The sequence below is a fragment of the Chiloscyllium plagiosum genome, unplaced genomic scaffold, assembly GCF_037043375.1.
Source record: "Chiloscyllium plagiosum isolate Xiang-an unplaced genomic scaffold, Cpla_swu_hap1 HiC_scaffold_21, whole genome shotgun sequence".
In the NCBI taxonomy this organism is placed as follows: Eukaryota; Metazoa; Chordata; class Chondrichthyes; order Orectolobiformes; family Hemiscylliidae; genus Chiloscyllium; species Chiloscyllium plagiosum.
Window position 1 is genome coordinate 15,017,995 of NW_028270159.1, and position 24,092 is coordinate 15,042,086.

The window sequence follows — 24,092 nt, forward strand, 5'->3', positions numbered from 1 at the left end:
TATTGAATACCTCACCCAACGAAGGAGAAAACCCATACTATTTACAATGTTATCCATCTGTCCTGCCACCTTTAGGGACATTTGGACACGCATTTCAAGGTCTCTAATTTCTCATAGCATCTCATTGTCTTATACAGTCCCTACAATGTAGATAGAGGCCATTAGCCTATTGAGTCTGCACCGACACTCCAAAGAGCATTAACTTCTATCCCTCTCAATACTGTCCTGTTTATTGTATATTCCCCTATTTGGTTTGTCCTGTTCAAATGCAGAACATTATATGCTTCCTGACTGAATTGCATTTGCCACTTTTTGGGCCACTCAACTTTTTGCTTTCTTCTTATCATCAACAACTATTCTCTTTATCATCAACTATCCAGGCAATTTTTGTATCATGTGCAAATTTCCCATTTATGCCTCCATTTAAGTCCAATTCTTTAATACATACCATAAACAGCAAGGGACTCAAAACAGCCCGATGGAACACCACTGGAATCTGCTTTGTATTTGCAAAATCATTTGTTGACATTACCCTTTGCTTCCTGTCACTGAGCCAATTTTTGGATCCAAATGGCCATGCTTGGATCCCATGGGCTTTAATTTTTTCTTAACAGTCTGTCGTGTCTTTCTCTTGACTCAATGGACAGTTTGGAGAGTGAAAAGAAACAGATGGAGAAAGGGAGAGAGAGGATTGTGTGTAGATATACAACATTGTGCAGCCAAGCACAAAAGTATGGTCACAGTTTGTAACCTGTTGAATTTCTTAGCTCAGCTCTGGCTGTGAAAGCTGGCTAACGATAGAAAGGAGGTAACAGCAAAACCAAAGAGATAGGTACACATGAATTCATGCTGTTAGGCATTTGAAATAGAGACTTTAACTCTTCAATAGGGATGCTTGCAGAATCTACTTTTGTGGATAACATTAGACTTCAATAATCTAATATGGAATTTGAATAGTTTGACCAAATAACCATTCTGAACAATTTATTAATAGTTCATAATGAAAATAATGAAAATCTACCATGAGAGTAAGCTGGTTGATGTGGTGTATATGGATTTCAGCAAGGCGTTCGATAAGGTTCTCCATAGGAGGCTATTGTACAAAATGCGGAGGAATGGGATTGTGGGAGATATAGCAGTTTGGATCAGTAATTGGCTTGCTGAAAAAAGACAGAGGATGGTGGTTGATGGGAAATGTTCATCCTGGAGTCCAGTTACCAGTGGTGTACCGCAAGGATTGGTGTTGGGTCCACTGCTGTTCGTCATTTTTATAAACGACCTGGATGAGGGTGTATAAGGGTGGGTTAGTAAATTTGCAGACGACACCAAGGTCGGTAGAGTTGTGGATAGTGACAAAGGATGTTGTAGGTTATAGAGATACATAAATAAGCTGCAGAACTGGGCTGAGAGGTGGCAAATGGAGTTTAATGCGGACAAGTGTGAGGTAATTCACTTTGGTCAGAATAATGGAGTGCAAAGTACTGGGCTAATTATAAGATTCTTGGTAGTGTAGATATACCCCACACCCCTCACAGTGTAGATGAGCAGAGAGATCTCAGTGTCCAGGTACACAGATCCTTGAAAGTTGCCACCCAGGTTGAAAGGGTTGTTAAGAAGGCATACAGTGTTTTAGCTTTTATTAATAGAGGGATTGAATTCCAGAACCACGAGATTATGCTACAGCTGTACAAAACTCTGGTGCGACCGCACTTGGAGTATTGTGTACAGTTCTGGTCACCGCATAATAAGGAGGATGTGAAAGCTTTGGAAAGGGTGCAGAGGAGATTTACTAGGATGTTGCCTGGAATGGAGGGAAGGTCTTACGAGGAAAGGCTGAGGGACTTGAGGCTGTTTTCGTTGGAGAGAAGAAGGTTGAGAGGTGACTTAATAGAGACATATAAGATAATCAGAGGGTTAGATAGGGTGGACAGGGAGAGCTTTTTTCCAAGAATGGTGACGGCGAGCACGAGGGGGCATAGCTTTAAATTGAGGGGTGATAAATATAGGACAGATGTCAGAGGTAGTTTCTTTACTCAGAGAGTAGTAAGGGTATGGAATGCTTTGCCTGCGATGGTAGTAGATTCGCCAAGTTTAAGTACATTTAAGTTGTCATTGGACAAGCATGTGGATGTACATGGAATAGTGTAGGTTAGATGGGCTTAAGATTGGTATGACAGGTCAGCGCAACATCGAGGGCCGAAGGGCCTGTACTGCGTTGTAATGTTCTATGTTCTAAATGTTCTATACAAACAAGATAATACAGACAATTAGGCCTCTGTGAGTAAGCTTAAAGGCTGAGGAAGGTGTTCAAGGGAGTAGTGGAACTGTTCGTGGGAAACAAAATGGTATGAGATAAGAGATTATAGAACATAGAACATAGAAAAGTACAGCACAGAACAGGCCCTTCGGCCCACAATGTTGTGCTGAGGATTAATCCTAATCTAAAATAAAATAATGTAACCTACGCACCCCTCAAATCACTGTTGTCCATGTGCATGTCCAGCAGCCACTTAGATGTCCCTAATGACTCTGCTTCCACCACCACCGCTGGCAAGGCATTCCATACATTCACAACTCTCTGTATAAAGAACCTACCTATGACATCTCCTCTATACCTTCCCCCTAAAACTTTAAAACTATGACTCCTCATGGCAGTCAATCCTGCCCTGGGGAAAAGTTTCGGGCTATCGACTCTATCCATGCCTCTCACTACCTTGCATCAGGTTACCTCTCCTCCTCCTTCTCTCCAGAGAGAAATGTCCAAGCTTAGTCAACCTCTCTTTGTAAAACAAGCTCATCAGTCCAGGCAGCATCCTGGTAAACCTTCTTTGCATCCTCTCTAAAGCCTCTGCATCCTATAATAGGGCGACCAGAACTGGACACAATATTACAAGAGTGGTCTCACCAGGGTTTTGTAGAGCTGCAGCAAAACCTCATGGCTCTTAAACTTGATCCCCCTGTTAATGAAAGCCAAAACACCATATACTTTCTTAACAATCCTATCCACTTGGGTGGCAACTTTGAGGGATGTATGCACTTGAACACCAACATTCCACTGTTCCTCCACACTGCCAAGTGTCATGTCTTTAATCCTATATTCAGCATTCAAGTTCAACCTTCCAAAATGCATCACATCGCATTTATCCAGGTTGAACTCCATCTGTCATTTCTCAGCCCAGCTCTGCATTCTGTTAATGTTGTGCTGCAGTCTGCAACAGCCCTCAATACTATCAACGGCACCTCCAACCTTTGTGCCATCTGCAAATTTACTAACCTACCCCTCAAACTCCTCATCCAAGTCATTTATAAAAACTACAAAGAGCAGAAGCCCAAGGACACCACACACCACTGACCTCCAGGCAGAATATTTTCCATCTACAACCACTCTCTGCCTGCTGTCAGCCAACCAATTCTGAATCCAGACAGCCAAATCTCCCTGTATCCCATACCTCCTGACTTTATGAATAAGCCTGCCCTGGGAACCTTATCAAATGCCTTGCTGAAGTCCATATACACCATATCCATTGCTCGACCTGCGTCAAACTGTCTCATCACCTTCTCAAAGAACTCAATAAGATTTGTGAGGCATGACCTACCTCTCACAAAGCCATGCTGACTGCTTTTGATCACGCTATGCTTTTCCATATAGTCATAAATCCTATCCCTCAGAATTCTTTCCAAACCTTTGCTGACCACAGGCATAAGACTGACTGGTCTGGAATTGCCAGGGATTTCCCCATTACCCATCTGAAAAGAAGAACAACATTCCCCTCTCTCCAATCCTCTGGTATGACTCCCTTGGAGAGTGAGGAAGCAAATATCTTCGCCAGCGGCTTAGCAACCTCCTTTTCGTTTCCCAGAACAACCTAGGATAAATCTGGTCTGGCCCTGGGGACTTATCAATCTTAATGTTTGCTAACATTTCCAGCACATCAACTTCATCAATCTTGATCTGTTCAAGCCTGTATCACAGCTCCTCAAAGTTCTCACTCACAACAAGATCCCTTTCCTTTGTGAAAACTGAAGCATAATCCTCATTTAGGGCTTCCCCTATCTGCTCAGACTCCACACACAAGTTCCCTACGCTATCCCTGACTGGCCCTACCTTTTCCCTGACCATTCTCTTATTCGTCATTTATGAGTAATATGCCTTTGGGTTCTCCCTAAGTTCCTTTCTAGTAAGCCTGTAATCCTCTAAAGCTGTGCTCGATCCTTGCCTCCTCCACCTCACGTAAGCTACCTTATTCCTTTTGACAAGAAGCTCCTCTATTCTTGTCATCCAAGGCTCCTTAATCTTACCCCTTCTTGCCTGTCTCAGAGGAACAAATTTATGCATCAACTCGCAACAACTGCTCCTCAACAGTTTCCACATGTATGTTGTGCCGTTTCTGTGGAACAAGGGCTCCCAATCTGTACTTTGCAACTCCTCTCTTAATTTCATAGTGTCATAATTTCCTTTTCCCCGATTAAATATCTTCCCATGGTACCTGCTCCTTTCCCTCTCCAAGGCTATGCTAAATGTGAGGCAGTTGTGGTCACTGTCACCAAAGTGTTCTCCCACCATGAGATCTGACACCTGTCCTGGCTCATTGCTGAGCACCAAATCCAAAATGGCCTCTCCCTTCACCAGCCTGTCTACATACTGAGTAAGGAAACCCTCCTGAACCCACCTGACAAAAATGGCTTAATCCAAACCATCTGCACTAAGGAGATTCCAGTCAATATTAGGAAAGTTGAAGTCAGCCATAATAACAATCCTGCAACATTTGCATTTTTCCAAAATCTGCCGGCTGATAAGTTCTTTGAACTCCCTATTGCTATTAGAAAACCCTCAATGAGGTGGCTGTTCCCTTGCTGTTCCTAAACTCCACCCATACTCAAACCTTCCTCGACAACATTCATTTCTGTAGCTGCGATGCACTCTCTGATTAGCAACGCTACATCTCCACCTCTTTTTTTCCTCCCTCCCTGTTCTTTTTTTTTGTTCTAAACCCTGGAACATCTAGCAACCAATCCTGCCCCTGTGAAACCACGTTCCGTTATGGCCACAGCATCATAGTCCCAAGTACTGATCTATGCTCTAAGTTCATCACTCTTATTTCTGAAAGTTCTTGTGTTAAAGCAGACACACTTTAACCGATCCCTTTGTTTCATCACATGAAAAACCTCCCTGATAGATTCACTACATCCTGTCACTGCCCCACCCACACACCCCCCCCCCCACCCCTCTCAGATATGTAGCTCTGGCTCCCATCCCCCTGCCAAACTAGTTTAAACCCTCCTAGATTATGTAAAAACTTAGTTCATCAAGTTCAGAAAGTAAATTTTACAGACTCTAGAGAGTCATGGTTGGCCTTATATACTCTGTAGCTGAGATAAAGAACATGCTATACCACTGGGCACTTTACATTAAGGGAAAACTTTATGGGACAATAAGATTCTGTTAAGTTAACGCTGAGGTCCAGCCTAAAAAGAGTGATAAAGTATGAAACTTTGGAAGACTTCAGTACAGTCAGGCAGTGTAGGAGAACTCTTAACAGTGGATTTTTTCTGGCTTCAGTTTAATCTCTTTCGTAGTTTATGATGAGAAGATGTGAGACACCAAGAAGGAAAAAGAAGGAAGAATTATTTGCAATGTCAAGTGTCCTGTCTGACCTAGGTCAGTGTTCACTACTTGTTACAGTTGCATATCTTGCTATGTAACTCGTGTGCTAAGATTGGATTATTGTTTTACTGTTTATTTCTTCTATATTTGACCTACTCCACAATTTCATATCTTTATTGTAACAGAATATCCTTATTCTTTTTATTATAAGTTTCAGTGCAAAACTATATAATTTAGTACTTTTTACAATGGGAGAAAATTAATACTGAGCAGAATTATGTTCAACTTATTGTTGGTTTGGCCCTTCAACACATCTCAGGTTTCTCATGTGGCCCCTTGAAAAAATTAATTGCCCACCCCTGGTAAAGTGAGTCACATAACTCAGTAACCATAATATGTGAGAATGAAACATCACAGTGTGAAGCAAGTCTGAGGTGTGCATGTTTTAAATCTGATAAATTGGTGAGCAAAGCTCTCAAACATTGCTTAAACACAACTCTTATTAATTAGAAGGACTGATCTGACTTTTTCTTACCAGGACATGGAACAAAGATGCATTTTTTCACCTCAGTCGCCTTCCCCTCACATGGCCGACCTCCGTGCTGTGTGGGTGGGTCACTGCAGCTTCGCCTACGGGTTTGGTTTCCCTGTCCACAGCTTTGGGAGCATCCTTCCCATGCACCCCAGAGGGACCACTGCCCATGAACTAAGAAAGAACAGACACTTTTGATTAGAAACTATTGGCAGCATAGGAGTTGCACTTTGGTTTGCTGGTTTCTTTTTGAGTTGCATACTGAACCTATCAAACCAGAAACAGTCCCAGTCTCAATGCTGGACTTGGACTAAACTAACAAAATTTCACTCAGGTTGGCTACAATTAGCAATGGCCACAGGGGAGTAAAACTGAGCAAGTGACTCTGAATTAAGTAATGGCTGACAAATCCTGATCAGGTATAAGCATTAAGAAGGGACATTAAGTAGTATAGCGACTAAGCTATGAAATAAATTTATTTGATATTAAGTATCTTGTGCATGTACAATTTGCTAGTTTTGCATGAGTTTTGGTCATGCTTTCATGCTCAGCTTTTAACATTGAAAATGCTTGTGTAAACATTTAGATCGGAAATCCTGAATGCAACTGTTACCCACAATAATGAAAGTGTAGGCTTTGGCCAGTTGTTGATGCTGTGAAACAGTTTTCTGAAGTTTCTCAACAAACTCTATTGCCATTTTTGAATTCAGATAAAAAATGTTCAGCCTTCAGGTACTTTACAGGACTGTCTTGATATTTGGTGCACTTGTTCCATGTCCTGGTTTGCACGCTGCCAAACTTTGTTTTTAGTGCTTCCTTTTCATATTTCAGATTTTGAATTGACACATACGGTATGGCAGTACATACACTGTGGCTCTGCTGTACCCCCAAGCGCCTGTTCCTGCCTTCCACTCTGATTGGCCTATAATCCTTAGACAGAACTCCTACCTTCCACCCTCCATCCACCTCCTACGTGTTCTGGACAGTAACCAGTAATGGTCTCGATATCTTCCCACCTCTTTGGATAATCCCCTGCCTTGTCTCATAATTTCTCCAGAACTAGGTCCTAACTCTCTCCCTGCTGCTCCCACAATTATGGCACTTATTACTGTAAGGACTGAGATGAGGAGGAATTTCTGCCCAGGGTGTGATGAACCTGTGGAATTCTCTGCAAAGGAGCGCAGGCTGAAACACTGAATGTTTTCAAGAATGAAACGGGTGTAGTTCTAAGGACTGGAGAGATCAAAGGGTATGAAGTGAAAGTGGAAACAGGAGATTGAGTAGGATAATCAGCCATGGTCTTATTGAACAGTGAGGCAGGATCAAAGAATCAAATAGCTCATTGCTGTTCCTATTTCCTATGTTTCTGAAAATACACCATTAGTTATAAAGTATTTTCAAACACAGATGGTTATGACATGCAGTGTACAGATGCAAATCTTTCTTTCTTTAGCCACTTAGCAAATATATTGTGATGAAGTAATTACAATATTTTACATCCTTACCTGGACAAGGCTTTGCATTACATTGCCTTGACTCTACATCCCAGCCATGACATGATCTTCCTCCATTGGCTGGTAAAGGATTGTTGCACAAACGGATTCGCTCTTTGATCCCTTGGCCACAGGTAACACTGCAGGGTCCCCAGTTCAACCATTCTGAAAATCCACCATGCACTGTGAAAAGTGTAACAGGTTGCAATCAAATGGAGCCTCATCAATAGGACCAGATCACACTTGCCTTTAGCAAACTCATGTGATGGATAGCAAAGAAAAACCTGGGCCTTTTCTTTTCATTTTAACTTTTATTTTGTCTACCTGACCCAGACTATCCCATGCTGCGCATGACTCAAAATGCCTGACTCAAAATCCAGCAAAATCCAAGCTCCAACACAACCTGATGCTGAGCTCCTGGTTTTGGGATAGTGAACTGTCATCTTTGAATCCCCCAAAATTGGAACCATCTTTATAAAGCCACGACATAATTTTAAAGATCTCTACAAGGCCACCCTTCTGCACTCATCTTTCTAAAAGATAGAACTCCAGTCTCTCCTGATTGTCATAATCTCTCAGATCTGGTATTATTTTGTGACCCTTTTTTCACCATCTCCAGCACGTCTTTTTGTAAAATAGAGGCCAGAACTGTCCAGGTATAGGCAAAAAACGGTTTGTTGCAAATGTAACATATATTCTCTGCTTTTCAATTATACTCCTCTGGAAGTGAATCCAAGTGCATTGCTTATATTCTTATTGGTTTGTTAAACTGAGTTTCAACTTTTACTAATTTGTGGATTTATTCCTTTGCATTATATAGATAATTTGTGTTTTTATACTGTCTGTTCTCACACTCAATTTGACAACTTCAAATGGCCAGTGTGCCTTGGTTGGTGCCTTTTGCCCATATAAGTTGGCAAGCTCTAAACCTTAATGCAAGACTTCTGCACATGATTCAGGTTTACAGTTTATTGCAGTGCGAAGTGAATACTGCACTGTCACAGGTGCAATCCTTTGTTGAGTTATGAAATCAAGCTTTTAACATTTATCTAAACCTATTGCTGTTCCTCTTCCTGAACTGCACAGGGATCATGACATTCCACAGCGCACACAATCCTCTTGATCTGTAGTTATCTTTCTATCTGTACCAAATCTTTACAATTTATAGTACAGAAGGTGGTTCTTTGGCCCAATGATTTAATAATGAACTATTTAAGTTTTTCTTTCTGAAGTCAGTGCAACTCAATGTTATAGGGTGAAAATGGTCAATTTCCAAGTCATTGTACCCTGTACAACAATCCCTCAAGATAAAAATGGTCAAAAAGATATTGACTTTACCTACCTTGCACAGTTACTGTTATTCCTACAAAGGAAGATCCCATGAGATTCCGGGCTACACATTCGTATTCTCCTGTGTCTTCCTTCACAGCAGAGAGGATTTGCAGCGTGGAATTCTGTAACACAACCAGGCGCCCATTCTCTCTGATCGGGTGTCCATTTTTGGTCCACTCCACTGTGGGTGAAGGCTCACCTGCTGCCTGGCAATGCAATAAGACCCTGTCCCCCACACTCACAACTGTATCCAAAGGTTCCACAGTGAACACAGGTGCACCTGCACAGAGGAAGACAAATTTGTTATTAAAGTCAGGTTAATAATCGGTGGAACTATTCTACAGAATCTCAATGTAAATGGAATCATACTATGAACCAGGCATGTCAGATGACAAGATACATAAGGGTAGCAAGCTTGAAGGAAAAGGGTGGGATTACAAGCCATGCCCTCAAAAGTTGTCTCTCAGTAACAGTGAAACTAGGCCACCATCCCCCCACCAGAGATAAGAACACAGAAGTAATCCAACTGGAAAATGTTCTGACTATTTCTTTATGAGGAATTGAGGTCTCTGCCATATTCCTCTTTCAGGAGAGCTATCCCTGGTATCTTGGTCACCAAAACACTGACTTTTCTGATCATTATCACATTGTTGTTTGAGAGAAATTTTGCGCAGAAATTGCCATGTTACATTGCACATTAAAAATTATTCCATTGGCTGTAAACATTTTAGGATTTCTTGAGGTTGTATAATGCGCTAGAGAAAATGTAACTCTTTCTTTCTGTATATTGTTCAACGATGTGATCAATACTGGCAGTTAAAATTACCCAAGAATCACTGATTCACAGAAGGCAATAAGAGATCAGCATTTGAGCCCCTAATGGCGTGTCCAGCAGCATCTCAAGTGTACTTACTCTGCAACATCAGAGTGACTTTCCTTTCCACTACTCCAGCTTCATTTTCAGCAACACACTTGTAATCTCCGGCATCTTCATTCTATCAGAAAGTCAGAATACGCTTCAGCAAAACAAAACGGTAACCAATCTTGACCAAAAAAGAGCTTCAGTTAAAGGCGATAAGACTGAGTCTGATCCTTGTGGAGCTGGAAAGGAAACATTCCATCATATGTGCCCTGAGGGGTCTAGCGGACATTTGCTGCACCTGTGAGGAAACAGCCATCCTGGTCTCTCCACAATCAGAACATTTATGTAGCCCGAACTGAGTCTAGGACCAGCTATGACTGCTGCATAAACCATGCACCTGTAAGACTGTGAGGAGCCAAAGAAAGACAGGGAAAGAGAGAGGCACACAGTAGAGAGACAGAAAGAGAGAAGTGACAGACAAGAGAGAAGATAGACAAGATGAGATGAGGAGGAAAAACAAAAAGAGAGATGAGAAGAGAAGAGAAAAGAGGCAGAGACAGAGACAAGTGAACAACAAAAACAGACATAAGGATTAGGTCAACAGGAGAAAATACAGGATGAAAACAAGAGTTAAAATGAAGAAGAAGGTGGATAGAAATGTTAAAGTTTGCTCTGTTACAAACTATGTCACTGTTAGCTGCTTCATGGTGAAGGGTGACTCACCACTGTCCCATAGATGGCCAATGAACCATTATTCATTTGTCGAATGCGATTACTAACAGTGAGAGGTCTGCCATTTTTATTCCAGTTTATTGATGGTGCTGGATCTCCATGGGCATCACAGTTCAAAACAACATTCCCTCCCAGGGGCTCCGTCTGGTAAGCAGTGACCTCACCTTGGAGTACTGGTGCCTCTGAAAATGGAACAGTCATCAGCAATTACACAGAAGCCATTTAAAAAATCTTTTTCTGTTCTAGTTCCTTGCAAAATTTGGCAAATTCTACAAGGTTTTTCTCAAGTGAGACATGTGCATAGTCACTCCATTCCTACTCCTGCAGCACATTAAAATCACCAGGCTTGTAATGTTCTTAGATAATCTTATTTAACACAGACACTTTTCCCCATGTATAAACAGATGATTGCTCTGTATAATTTATCAAGAAAAGTTATCTTTATTCTTACAATTAGAAAACCAACATTGCCCTAAAGCAGCTTAAGAACATAAAGCAGTTCAGCACAGGCCCTCCGGCCCACTATGTTGTGCTGACCTTTTATCGTACTCTAAGATCAAACTAATCTACATACCCTTCATTTTGCCATCATCCATGTGCCTATCCAAAAGTTGCTTAAATGTCCCTAATGTATCTGACTCTACTAAGACTGCTGGCAGTGCATTCCATGAACCCACCATTCTCTGTGTAAAAAACCTACCTCCAACATCTCCCTTAAACCTTCCTCCAATCAGCTTAAAATTATGCCCCTCGTGATAACCATTTCCACCCTGGGAAAAAGTCTCTGGCTATCTATTCTATCTATGCCTCATCATCTTTATCAAGTTGCCTCTCATCCTTCTTCGCTCCAATGAGAAAAGCCTAAGCTCCCTCAACCTTTCTCCATAAGACATGCCCTCCAGTCCAGGCAACATCCTGGTAAATCTTCTCTGCACCCTCTCTAAAGCTTCCACATCCTTCTTATAATGAGACTACCAGAATTGAACACAATATTCCAAAATGAATCACTTCACACTTTTCCAGGTTGAACTCCATCTGCCACTTCTCAGCCCAGCTCTGTATCCTGCCAATATCCTGCTGCAACCTATAACAGCTCTCAATACTATCCGCAACTCCACCAACCGCCATGTCATCAGCAAACTTACTAACTCACCCTTCCACTTCCTCATCCAAGTCATTTATAAAAATCACAATGAGCAGAGGTCCCAGAATAGATCCCTGTGGAACACCACTGGTCACTGAGCTCCAAGCTGAATACTCTCCATCCACTACCACTGTCTGTCTTCTAAGGGCCAGCCAATTCTGTATCCAGACAACCAAATCTCCCAGTCTCCCATGCCCCCTTACTTTCTGAATGATCCTACCATGTGAAACCTTATCAAACGCCTTGCTAAAATCCATATACACCACATCCACTGCTTCACCTTCATCAATGTGTTTTGTCACATCCTCAAAGAATTCAATAAGGTTTGTGAGGCATGACCTGTCCCTCACAAAGCCATGTTGACTATCTCTAGTCAAACTATGCTTTTTCAAATAATCATAAATCCTGTCTCTCAGAATCCTCTCCAGTAATTTGCCCACCACTAACATAATACTGACTGGTCTGTAATTCCCAGGATTATCCCTTTCTTGAACAAGGGAATAATATTTGCCACCCTCCAATCAACTGGTACTACTTCAGTGGACAGTGAGGACGTAAAGATCATCGCCAAAGGTGCAATAATCTTTTGCCTTGCTTCCCTTGGCAACCTTGGGTATATCCTGTCTGGCCCAGGGGATTCTGTAACCTCATGTTTTTCAAAATTTCCAGCACAGCTCCTTCTTACCAGCAACCTGTTTGACAGCCTGTTACACCCTGTTCTCACAAACAACAAGGTCCCTCTCACTAGTGAATACTGAAGCAAAGCATTCATTAAGGACCACCAGTACCTCCTCCGACTCCAGGCACAAGTACTCTCCACTATCCCTGATTCCTCCTACCCTCACTCTGACTACTCTCTTGTTCCTCACATAAGTGTAGAATGCCCTGGGGTTTTACTTAATCCTACCCAGTAAAGCTTTTTCATGCCCCCTTCTAGCTCTTCTAAGTCTGTTTGTTAGTTCCTTCCTCGTTATCTTGTAACCCTCTAGAGCCCTGCCTGATCCTTGCTTCCTCAATCTTAAGTAAGTTTCCTTCTTCTTGATTAGATATTCCACAAACCTATCCAGCACTCGTAGCAAGTGCTCCCAACACAACCTCCATATTTCAGTCATACATTTCCCTGAGAATATTTGTTTCCAATTTATAGTCCACAGTTCCTGCATAATAGCATTGTAATTCCACCTCCCCCAATTAAATACTTTCCAATACCGTCTGCTCCTATCCCTCTCAGGGAGTTGTGATCACTATCACTGAAATGCTCTCCCACCGAAAGATCTGACACCTGACCTGGTTCAATGTTAAGCACCAAATCCTATATGGCCTCCCCTCCAGTCGGCCTATCTACATATTGAGTCAGGAATCTTTCCTGGACATACCTGACAAAATCGGCCCACAACATCCAATGTTCCTGCCCTTATGATATCCAAGTCTCCGTAATGGCCACAACATCATAGCTCTAAGTACTGATGCATGCTCTAAGTTCATCATCCTTATTCCTGACACTTCTTGTGTTAAAATAGACTCACTTCAACCCATCACATTGACACAACTTTACCCTATCAATTGTCTATCCTTCCTCACAGACTCTCTGCATGTTGTATCTGCCTGTTCACTAGCTACCCCATCCTGTGATCTGTAGCTCCAGTTCCCATCCCTGCCAAACTAGCTTAAACTCTCCCAAACAGCTCGAGAAAACCTCCCATCCAGGATATTGATACACCTCCAGTTCAGGTGCAACCTGTTCTCTTTCCCACTTTCTGGGGAAGGTCCCACCTTCCCCAGAAGATATCCCAATGATCCACATATCTCAAGCCTTCCTTCCTACACCCAGCTCTGTACCCATGTGTTCAGGTGCACTTGCTCTCTGTTCCTAGCCTCACTAGCCCATGGCACCAGTAGCAATCTTGAGATTACTAATCTGGCTCATCCTGCCTATTGGCTTCAACCTAACTCGCTACATTCACTTTTGAGAACCTCATCCCTTTTCCTAGATATGTCATTGGTACCAATGTGTACCACAACTTTTGGCTGCTAATCCTCCCCCTTTAAGAATCCTGTAGACTGAATCTGAGGCATCCCTGACCCTGGCACCCGGGAGGCAACATACCATCTTGGAGATTTGTTTGCGGCATGTCAGTTCCTCTAATCATTGAATCCCCTATCACTATCGCTCTGCTATTCTTCCCCACTTCTGTTCTGAGCCACAGAGACAGAAACCAGGTTGCTGTGGCTTTTTCCTAGTAACTCATCCCTCCAACAGTATCCAAAGTGGTATCTTTCTTAATGAAGGGAACAGCCACAAGGGATCCCTGCACTAGCTGCCTTTCCCACTCCTTATGGTCACCAGATACCTTTATCCTGTAACTTAGGTGTGACTCCCTCCCTATAGCTCCGCTCTATCACCCTCTCAGCTTCCAAAATGATCCGAAGTTCATCTAGCTCCAGTTCCCTAATGTGGTGTGTGAAGAGCTGCAGTTGGCTGCAGTAGTCACAGGTGAAGTCACTAGTGGTGACCCTTACTTCCTACATCCTGCAAGAGAAGCATGCAACTGCCATAGCTTCCATCCCCTCTGCTCTAAATTGCCAAAAGAGACAAAAATAACCTTACCTTAGCAACCCTCCACACAGAGTCCTTTTCTTTGGTTCGAGGAGGGGGACGGGTGAGAGACCCAACAAGTGTAATGTTCCGGGTTTAGCCACTGTCTGAATGTATTAGTTCACTTACCCAGCAGTCCCCATATCCACTTCCGTTTCTGTTCAGCCTTTGTTCCGCCGATACATGAGGTAAGTATTCTATAGATTAGATTAGATTTCCTACAGTGTGGAAACAGGCCCTTCGGCCCAACAAGTCCACACTGACCCTCCGAAGAGCAACACTCCCAGACCCACTCCCCTACATTTACCCCTGACTAATGCACCTAACAGTACGGGCAATTTAGAATGGCCCATTCACCTGACCTGCACATCTTTGGACTGTGGGAGGAAACCAGAGCACCCAGAGGAAACCCAGGCAGACACGGGGAGAATGTGCAAACTCCACACAGACAGTTGCCCGAGGCAGGAATTGAACCCAGGTCCCTGGCGTTGTGAGGCAACAGTACTAACCACTGAGCCACCGTGCCGCCCACGGGCGGCACGGTGGCACAGTGGTTAGCACTGTTGCCTCGCAGCGCCAGAGACCCGGGTTCAATTCCCGCCTCAGGCGACTGACTGTGTGGAGTTTGCATGTTCTCCCCGTGTCTGCGTGGGTTTCCTCCGGGTGCTCCGGTTTCCTCCCACAGTCCAAAGATGTGCAGGGCCAGGTGAATTGGCCATGCTAAATTGCCTGTAGTGTTAGGTAAGGGGTAAATGTAGGGGTAGGGGTATGGGTGGGTTCGCTTCGGCGGGTCGGTGTGGACTTGTTGGGCCGAAGGGCCTGTTTCCACACTGTAATGTAATGTAATCTAATCAAACTTTCTTCCTGGCTGCCCCCTCTCTTGACACCTGCTGCTGAAATAGAGGCTGCTGATTCACAAGATAAGTACTTTATATTCAAACTTACCTTTCCCCTGGCTGGCACTCGCTTGACACCTGCTGCTGAAATGCTTTTGCTCCATGATTGGTAGAAAGTTATTACTGTTCCCAAAATGTTAATGGAAAGTGTTCACTAGTCAGCCAGTAGAAGTCTTACCTTTCACATAGACAAATCCAACTGCCTTGATCATTCCTACATCACTTTCTGCTGTGCACACGTAAGTACCAGAATGTTCTTTGGATACCTTTTCTATTATCAGCTCACTCCGACCTTCTTTCCCAGAATCTTTCGCTGAATAACAAAACAGAGTAAACTACGGTAAGAACCCTGATTGATACAGCAGCTGGGTAAATGGCACTACTTAGCCCAGCGTAGAAAGAAAAAGGTCATTTACCTAATTTCACTATGCAACATTTAACATAAGAATCCACTCTTACTTACAATGAGAGGTGATCTCATTATAACAAATAAAATTCTAAAGAGGAGTTGGCAGAATAGGGATGCTAGAAAGATTTTTCCCTTACTTGGGGAGCCTCCAACATGGGCACACAATCTCAAAATGAGAATCAGCTATGTAGAACTGAGATGATAAGAAATTGCTGCACTCAATGGGTGTGAATCTTTAGAATTCTATTCAGTAAGCTGTGCATGATCAGTCATTGAAGAATTTCAAAATAAGAGATAAATAAATTTTTGGATACTAAAGGAATAGAGTTATGGGGCTAGGGTGTTGAAATGGAGTGGAGGTAGAAGATCAGCCTTGCTCTGATTGAATGATGGAGTGGGTGCGAAAAGCCAAAGAGTCTACTTCTTCCCCTTATGCAACAATGCACCATGCTTCTGCTATATGAGCTACCATTGCCTAGCTAACAAGTAGTACATGTCAAAATGCCATTCTTGAATTGTTTATTTGAGCTGCATGAAAGGAGGCCCAGTCTGACTCCCCTTCCCTCTGTTCCTCTATAAGTTGCTTCATTCATTCTGAACTCCCTTCTCTGTTCCCACACCAACACAAAGACACAATGACATTCAGAATCTCAGCCTGTCAGAAGCAAAAATCAGTCTCTATAAAACCTTTGCATGAACCAGCAAGAAGTTGAAGGTTAATGAAATATCTTAGTTAGACCTATTCAGTTCTGGCGACTACACCTCAGGAAGGACATATTGGTAATTGAGTGAATATAGTGCAGAATCATAATGATCCTAGGGCTTAGGATGTTAAAACAGGTTGTATAAACTTGCCTTTGTTCCCATGGTTAATAAAGGATTAAGGGGTGAATGTGAGTAGATACAGAGAAACCATCTGTGCAAATCAAGCATGAGTGAACATACACTTAAAACTAGTCATTCTATTTGGGAGCTTTTATTTTACTGAATTTAAAGAAAGTGGGGATGGGTATGGTGATATAGTGCCAAAACACAACTGAAATAGATGATCAGTTATGATCTTATTGAATGATAGAGTAGGTTCGAGTATGGTCCACTCATAGAGTTATAGAGATGTACAGCATGGAAACAGACCCTTTGGTCCAACCCATCCATGCCGACCAGATATCACAACCCAATCCAGTCCCACCTGCCAGCACCTGGCCCATATCCCTCCAAACCCTTCCTATTCATATACCCATCCAAATGCCTCTTAAATGTTGCACTTGTGCCAGCCTCCACCACATCCTCTGGCAGCACATTCCATACACGTACGACCCTCTGCGTGAAACAGTTGCCCCTTAGGTCTCTTTTATATCTTTCCCCTTTCACCCTAAACCTATGCCCTCTAGTTCTGGACTCCCCGACCCAAGGCAAAAGGCTTTGTCTATTTATCCTATCCATGCCCCTCATCATTTTATAAACCTCTATAAGGTCACCCCTCAGCCTCCAACGCTCCAGGGAAAACAGCCCTAGCCTGTTCAGCCTATCCCGATAGCTCAGATCCTCCAACCCTGGCAACATCCTTGTAAATCTTTTCTGAACTTTTCAAGTTTCACAACATCTTTCCGATAGGAAGGAGACCAAAATTGCATGCAATATTCCAACAGTGGCTTAACCAATGTCCTGTAGAGCCGCAACATGACCTCCCAACTCCTATACTCAATACTCTGACCAATAAAGGAAAGCATACCAAACGCCGCCTTCACTATCCTATCTACCTGCGACTCCACTTTCAAGGAGCTATGAACCTGCACTCCAAGATCTCTTTGTTCAACAACACTCCCTAAGAACTTACCATTAAGTGTATAAGTCCTGCTAAGATTTGCTTTCCCAAAATGTAGCACCTCGCATTTATCTGAATTAAACTCCATCTGCCACTTCTCAGCTCATTGGCCCATCTGGTCCAGATCTTGTTGTAATCTGAGGTAACCCTCTTCGCTGTCCACTATACCTCCAATTTTGATGTCATCTGCAAACTTACTAACTGTACCTCTTATGCTCGCATCCAAATCATTTATGTAAATGACAAAAAGTAGAGGGCCCAGCACCGATCCTTGTGGCACTCCACTGGTCACAGGCCTCCAGTCTGAAAAACAACCCTCTACCACCACCTTCTACCTTTGAGCCAGTTCTGTATCCAAATGGCTAGTTCTCCCTGTATTCCATGAGATCTAACCTTGCTAATCAGTCTCCCATGGGGAACCTTGTCGAACGCCTTACTGAAGTCCATATAGATCACATCTACTGCTCTGCCCTCATCAATCTTCTTTGTTACTTCTTCAAAAAACTCAATCAAGTTTGTGAGACATGATTTCCTATGTACAAAGCCATGTTGACTATCCCTAATCAGTCCTTGCCTTTCCAAATACATGTACATCCTGTCCCTCAGGATTCCCTCCAACAACTTGCCCACCACTGAGATCAGGCTCACCGGTCTATATTTCCCTGGCTTGTCTTTACCGACCTTTTTAAACAGTGGCACCATGTTTGCCAACCTCCAGTCTTCTGGCACCTCACCTGTGACTATCAATGATACAAATATCTCAGCAAGAGGCCCAACAATCACTTCTCTCGCTTCCCACAGAGTTCTCGGGTACACCTGATCAGGTCCTGGGGATTTATCCACTTTTAACTGTTTCAAGACATCCAGCACTTCCGCCTCTGTAATCTGGACATTTTGCAAGATGTATTTCCCTACAGTCTATATTTTCCATCTCCTTTTCCACAGTAAATACTGATGCAAAATATTCATTTAGTATCTCCCCCATTTTCTGTGGCTCCACATAAAGGCCGCCTTGCTGATCTTTGAGGGGCCCTATTCTCTCCCTAGTTACCCTTTTGTCTTTAATATATTTGTAAAAACCCTTTAGATTCTCCTTAATTCTACTTGCCAAAGCTATCTCATGTCCCCGCTTTGTCCTCCTGATTTCCTCTTAAGTATACTCCTACTTTCTTTATACTCTTCTAAGGATTCACTCAATCTATCCTGTCTATACCTGACATATGCTTCCTTCTTATTCTTAACCAAACCCTCAATTTCTTTAGTCATCCAGCATTCCCTATACCTACCAGCCTTCCCTTTCACCCTGACAGGAATATACTTTCTCTGGATTCTTGTTATCTCATTTCTGAGGTGTTCCTATTTTCCAGCCGTCCCTTTACCTGTGAACATCTGCCTCCAATCAGCTTTCGAAAGTTCTTGCCTAATGCCGTCAAAATTGGCCTTTCTCCACTTTAGAACTTCAACTTTTAGATCTGGTCTATCCTTTTCCATCACTATTTTAAATCTAATAGAATTATGGTCGCTGGCCCCAAAGTGCTCCCCCACTGACACCTCAGTCACCTGCCCTGCCTTATTTCCCAAGAGTAGGTCTAGTTTTGCACCTTCTCTCGCAAGTACATCCACATACTAAATCAGAAAATTGTCTTGTACACGCTTAAGAAATTCTTCTCCATCTAAACCTTTAACACTATGGCAGTCCCAGTCTATGTTTGGAAAGTTAAAATCCCCTACCATAACCACCCTATTATTCTTACAGATAGCTGAGATCTCCTTGCAAGTTTGTTTCTCAATTTCCCTCTGACTATTGAGGGATCTATAATACAATCCCAATAAGGTGATCATCCCTTTCTTATTTCTCAGTTCCACCCAAATAACTTCCCTGGATGTAATTCCGGGAATATCCTCCCTCAGCACAGCTGTAATGCTATCCTTATCAAAAATGCCACTCCCCCTCCTCTCTTGCCTCCCTTTCTATCCTTCCTGTAGCATTTGTACCCTGGAACATTAAGCTGCCGGTCCTGCCCATCCCTGAGCCATGTTTCTGTAATTGCTATGATATCCCAGTCCCATGTTCCTAACCATGCCCTGAATTCATCTGCCTTCCCTGTTAGGCCCCTTGCATTGAAATAAATGCAGTTTAATTTATTTGTCCTACCTTGTCCCTGCCTGCCCTGACTGCATGACTCACTTCTGTTCTCAGCTGTACCGTCTCAGGTCGATCTCTTTCCTCACTATCTCCCTGGGTCCCCACCCCCACCTGACTAGTTTAAATCCTCCTAAGCAGTTCTAGCAAATCTCCCTGCCAGTATATTAGTCCCTTTCCAATTTAGGTGCAATCCATCCTTCTTGTACAGGTCACTTCTACCCTAAAAGAGATTCCAATGATCCAAAAATGTGAATCCTTCTCCCATACACCAGCTCCTCAGCCATGCATTCATCTGCTCTATCCTCCTATTCCTGCCCTCACTAGCTCGTAGCACTGGGAGTAATCCAGATATTTCTACCCTTGAGAACCTCCTTTTTAAATTTCTGCCTAACTCTCTGTAATCCCCCTTCAGAATCTCAACCTTTTTCCTTCCTATATCGTTGGTTCCAATGTGGACAATGACCTCTTGCTGGCCCCTCTCCCCCGTGAGAACATTCTGCACCCTCTCTGAGACATCCTTGATCCTGGCACCATTCTGCTTTCTCTCTGCTGGCCACAGAAATGTCTGTCTGTACCTCGGACTACAGAATCCCCTAACACAATTGATATCTTGGAAGCCGACGTACCCCCATTGCATTAGAGCCAGTCTCAATACCAGAAACTTGGCTGTTCGTGCTACGTTCCCCAGAGAATCCATCACCGCCTACATTTTCCAAAACAGCATACCTGTTTGAAATGGGTATATCCACAAAAGACCCCTGCCCTAGGTGCCGACCTCTCTCACCCTTCCTGGAGTTAACCCATCTATGTCACTGTATCTGAGACTTTCCCCCCTTCCTATAACTGCCATCCATCACATACTGTTGCTGTTGCAAATTCCTCATCGCTTCTATCTGTCTCTCCAACCGATCCACTCGATCTGATAAGATTTGCATCCAACAGCATTTATGGCAGATATAATCCCCAGTAACCCTTAAACTCTCTTTAAACTCCCACATCTGACAAGAAGTACATATCACTGCAAAGGCCATTTTTGCTCCTTCACAATCTACAGACCGAGAAAATAACACCGTCTTATTCCTCAACAAACACTGCCCCAGGTTAAATTAATAGCTATGGAAACTCATGATACTGTTTCTCATACATGTTGCTTAGAACTGCTAAAGTAATTGCCACTGCTATATATAAGCATCAGTGGCTAGGCCAGCAATTGTTGTCCATTCCTAATTGCCCTCAAGCGATGAGCAACTTTCTTGATTCTGTTGTAGTGTAGTGTTGGTATGCCCACAGTGTCATTAGGAAGGAGTTCTAGGATTTTGACCCTGTGACAATAAAGGAACAGCGATATGGTTCTACATCAAGAATGTATGCAGCTTAGAGGGGAATTGCAAGTTGTGATGTTCCCATGCATCTGTGCCTCTTCTACTTCTAGATGATAAAGTCACAAGTTTGGAAGGTGCTGCTGAGGGAACCTTCATGAGTTCCCAAATGCAACTTGTATTGTTACTTATGACTATTTGAGGTGGAAGCAATGAGTTTTTAAAATGGTAAAATGAGAGATATCAGAAAGAATTTTATAGACAATAGACAATAGGTGCAGGAGTAGGCCATTCTGCCCTTCAAGCCTGTACCACCATTCAATATGGTCATGGCTGATCATCCTTAATCAGTATCCTGTTCCTGCCTTATCTCCATAACCCTTGATTCCACTATGCTTGAGAGCTCTATCCAACTCTTTCTTAAATGAATCCAGAGACTGGACCTCCACTGCCCTCTGCGGCAGAGCATTCCACACAGCCACCACTCTCTGGGTGAAGAAGATTCTCCTCACCTCTGTCCTAAATGGTCTACCCCATATTTTTAAGCTGTGTCCTCTGGTTCGGCACTCACCCATCAGCGGAAACATGTTTCCTGCCTCCAGAGTGTCCAATCCTTTAATAATCTTATATGTCTCAATCAGATCCCCTCTCAGTCTTCTAAACGCAAGGGTATACAAGCCCAGTCGCTCCAGTCTTTCAGCGTAAGGTAATCCTGCCATTCCAGGAATTGACCTCGTGAACCTACGCTGCACTCCCTCAATAGCCAGAATGTCTTTCCTCAAATTTGGAGACCAGAACTGCACACAATACTCCAGGTGTGGTCTCACCAGGGCCCTGTACAGCTGCAGAAGAACCTCTTTGCTTCTATACTCAATCCCTCTTGTTATGAAGGCCAGCATGCGATTAGCCTTCTTCACTACCTGCTGTACCTGCATGCTTACCTTCATTGACTGGTGTACACGAACACCCAGATCTCTTTGTACTGCCCCTTTACCTAAATTGATTCCATTTAGGTAGTAATCTGCCTTCCTGTTCTTGCCATCAAAGTGGATAACCATACATTTATCCACATTAAACTGCATCTGCCATGCATCTGACCACTCACCTAACCTGTCCAGGTCACCCTGTAATCTCCTAACATCCTCCTCACATTTCACCCTGCCACCCAGCTTAGTATCATCAGCAAATTTGCTAGTGTTATTACTAATACCATCTTCTATATCATTAATATATATTGTAAAAAGCTGCGGTCCCAGCACTGATCCCTGCGGTACCCCACTGGTCACTGCCTGCCATTCCGAAATGGAGCCGTTTATCACTACTCTTTGTTTCCTGTCAGCCAACCAACTTTCAATCCAAGTTAGTACTTTGCCCCCAATACCATGCGCTCTAAGTTTGCTCACTAACCTCCTATGTGGGCCTTTATCAAAAGCTTTCTGAAAGTCCAGGTACACTACATCTACTGGATCTCCCTCCTCCATCCTCAGAGTTACATACTCAAAGTTATAATGATACAGGAGGTAATTCAGCTCATTGAATTCATGCCAGATCTCTATACTGCAATCCAATCAGTCCCATTTCCTCACTCTAATAGCCCTGAAAGTTTACTTCCATCAAGCAACCTTCCAATTTTCTTCTGAAATCATTCACTGTCTCCACTTCCATATACAAGGGGAATAAAAAGTAATGGATGGTGGGACAATTGAAGCTTTCACTAAGATCGATGAATTTTATTAAGTAAGTCTATCAAGGTATATGGAGCAAAATTAAGGAAATGGAGTCGAGACACAGGTCAGCAACGATCTGATTGAATGGTGAAGCTGGATCAAGAGGCTGAACTTCCTCCTTTTGTCCCGAAGCTGCACTTCAATGGTCTATGACAGCAAACTACCATAGAAACTGTTACGAAAACCTGACTAATTGTGTTGGTAGATCTGTCATGTATTCCTCGTCACCTTTAACAGTTCTCACAGTGGTGGGGGATCCAAGATGGCGGTGACCCAGCAAGTCTGAGTCTATAGTGCTCCTCCCAAGACTTGGGCAAAGTGGGTCACCCGCCTCCACCACACTTACCAAATCACTTCAAATAGTTTTTACTTAATGTAATTAGTTGCTTCGTACTGAATTTAAACAATTTAATCTCCAGTAAAAATGACTAAAGGGAAGCAGAAACCCCTCCCCCACCCTCTCCAGCTGCAGCCACCCCGGCGGACTTACCTACGGTGGCGAGCCTCGTGGAAATAATCTCTAAACTTGATGCGAAGATTGACGCCTTCATCGAAGAGTCCCGGAGCCAATGGGACTCAATCTCGGCTGCGCTACAAAAGCATGACCGAGACATCAAAGAAATCAAGCGGCGAGTCGGAGGGGCGGAGCTAAAGGCTGCGACCTCCGAGACTACAGCAGAATCGGCCGTGGATTGGGTCCAGACTCTTGAACAGCGACTCCGGACCTTAGAGAATCACACTGATTCGTTTGCTGGGCCTTCCCGAACAGGAAGAGGAAGGCCAGCTTACAGCGTTTCTCAAGCAGTGGCTTCCACAGTTTTTAGATCTGGAGGCTGGATCAGGCTAGGTAAGGGTGGAATGGGCCTACCGGGTCGCAATACGCGGGCCCGGCTCGAACCAGCGCTCCCGCCCGGTCCTGTTCCGACTGCAGAGCTATAAGAAGAGGCAGATGCTCTTAGAAGCTTCCAGAAATCTTGGGAAAGATCCCCAAACCATGATTTATAAAGGATCCAAGATTATGTTATTCCAGGACTTTTCCCCAGCTCTGGTCCAAAAGAGGAAGGCGTTTGATGAAGCGAAGAAGTGTTTAAGGGACTTAAATATTCAGTACTCCTTGCGCTACCCAGCGACGCTACGCTTAAACCATGAAGGGTCTGTGTATAACTTCGGATCGCCGGAAAAGGCCAAGGAATTTTCGGACTCTCTTAGATAAATTGTAAGAGTTAATTGATGTTGTTTTGCTCTCCCCCCACCCCGGTTTACATCCCCCCTTTTTTTATATCAATCCCTTTTTTTACCTGACTGTTTAATATTATTTTCGGGGGGTGGGGAGAGGGATTTATTTATTTGTTCTCTACTTAGCGATTTTCTCCCCTTTTTTTATATATGTATATAGGCCAGGGGGGGTCTAGTTAATGTTGGTGGGGGGAGGTGGTTACCTTATCCTATTTTATTTCTGTCTTGAAGAGCGGGG

The 24,092-nt window shown here is 43.3% G+C and overlaps 1 protein-coding gene across 1 annotated transcript in view; it reads right to left on the reverse strand.

Annotated features, from left to right (window-relative positions):
- LOC122564614 (hemicentin-1-like) overlaps window positions 1-24,092 on the reverse strand; it is a 421,032-nt gene that overhangs the window by 41,851 nt on the left and 355,089 nt on the right. The window contains exons 84-89 of the mRNA XM_087998302.1: window positions 15,371-15,505; window positions 10,548-10,738; window positions 9,876-9,957; window positions 8,973-9,242; window positions 7,643-7,813; window positions 6,141-6,311 (exon numbers count right to left, since the gene is read on the reverse strand). Coding sequence (XP_087854428.1) covers window positions 6,141-6,311; window positions 7,643-7,813; window positions 8,973-9,242; window positions 9,876-9,957; window positions 10,548-10,738; window positions 15,371-15,505 — 1,020 coding nt within the window. The remainder of the gene's footprint in view (window positions 1-6,140; window positions 6,312-7,642; window positions 7,814-8,972; window positions 9,243-9,875; window positions 9,958-10,547; window positions 10,739-15,370; window positions 15,506-24,092) is intronic.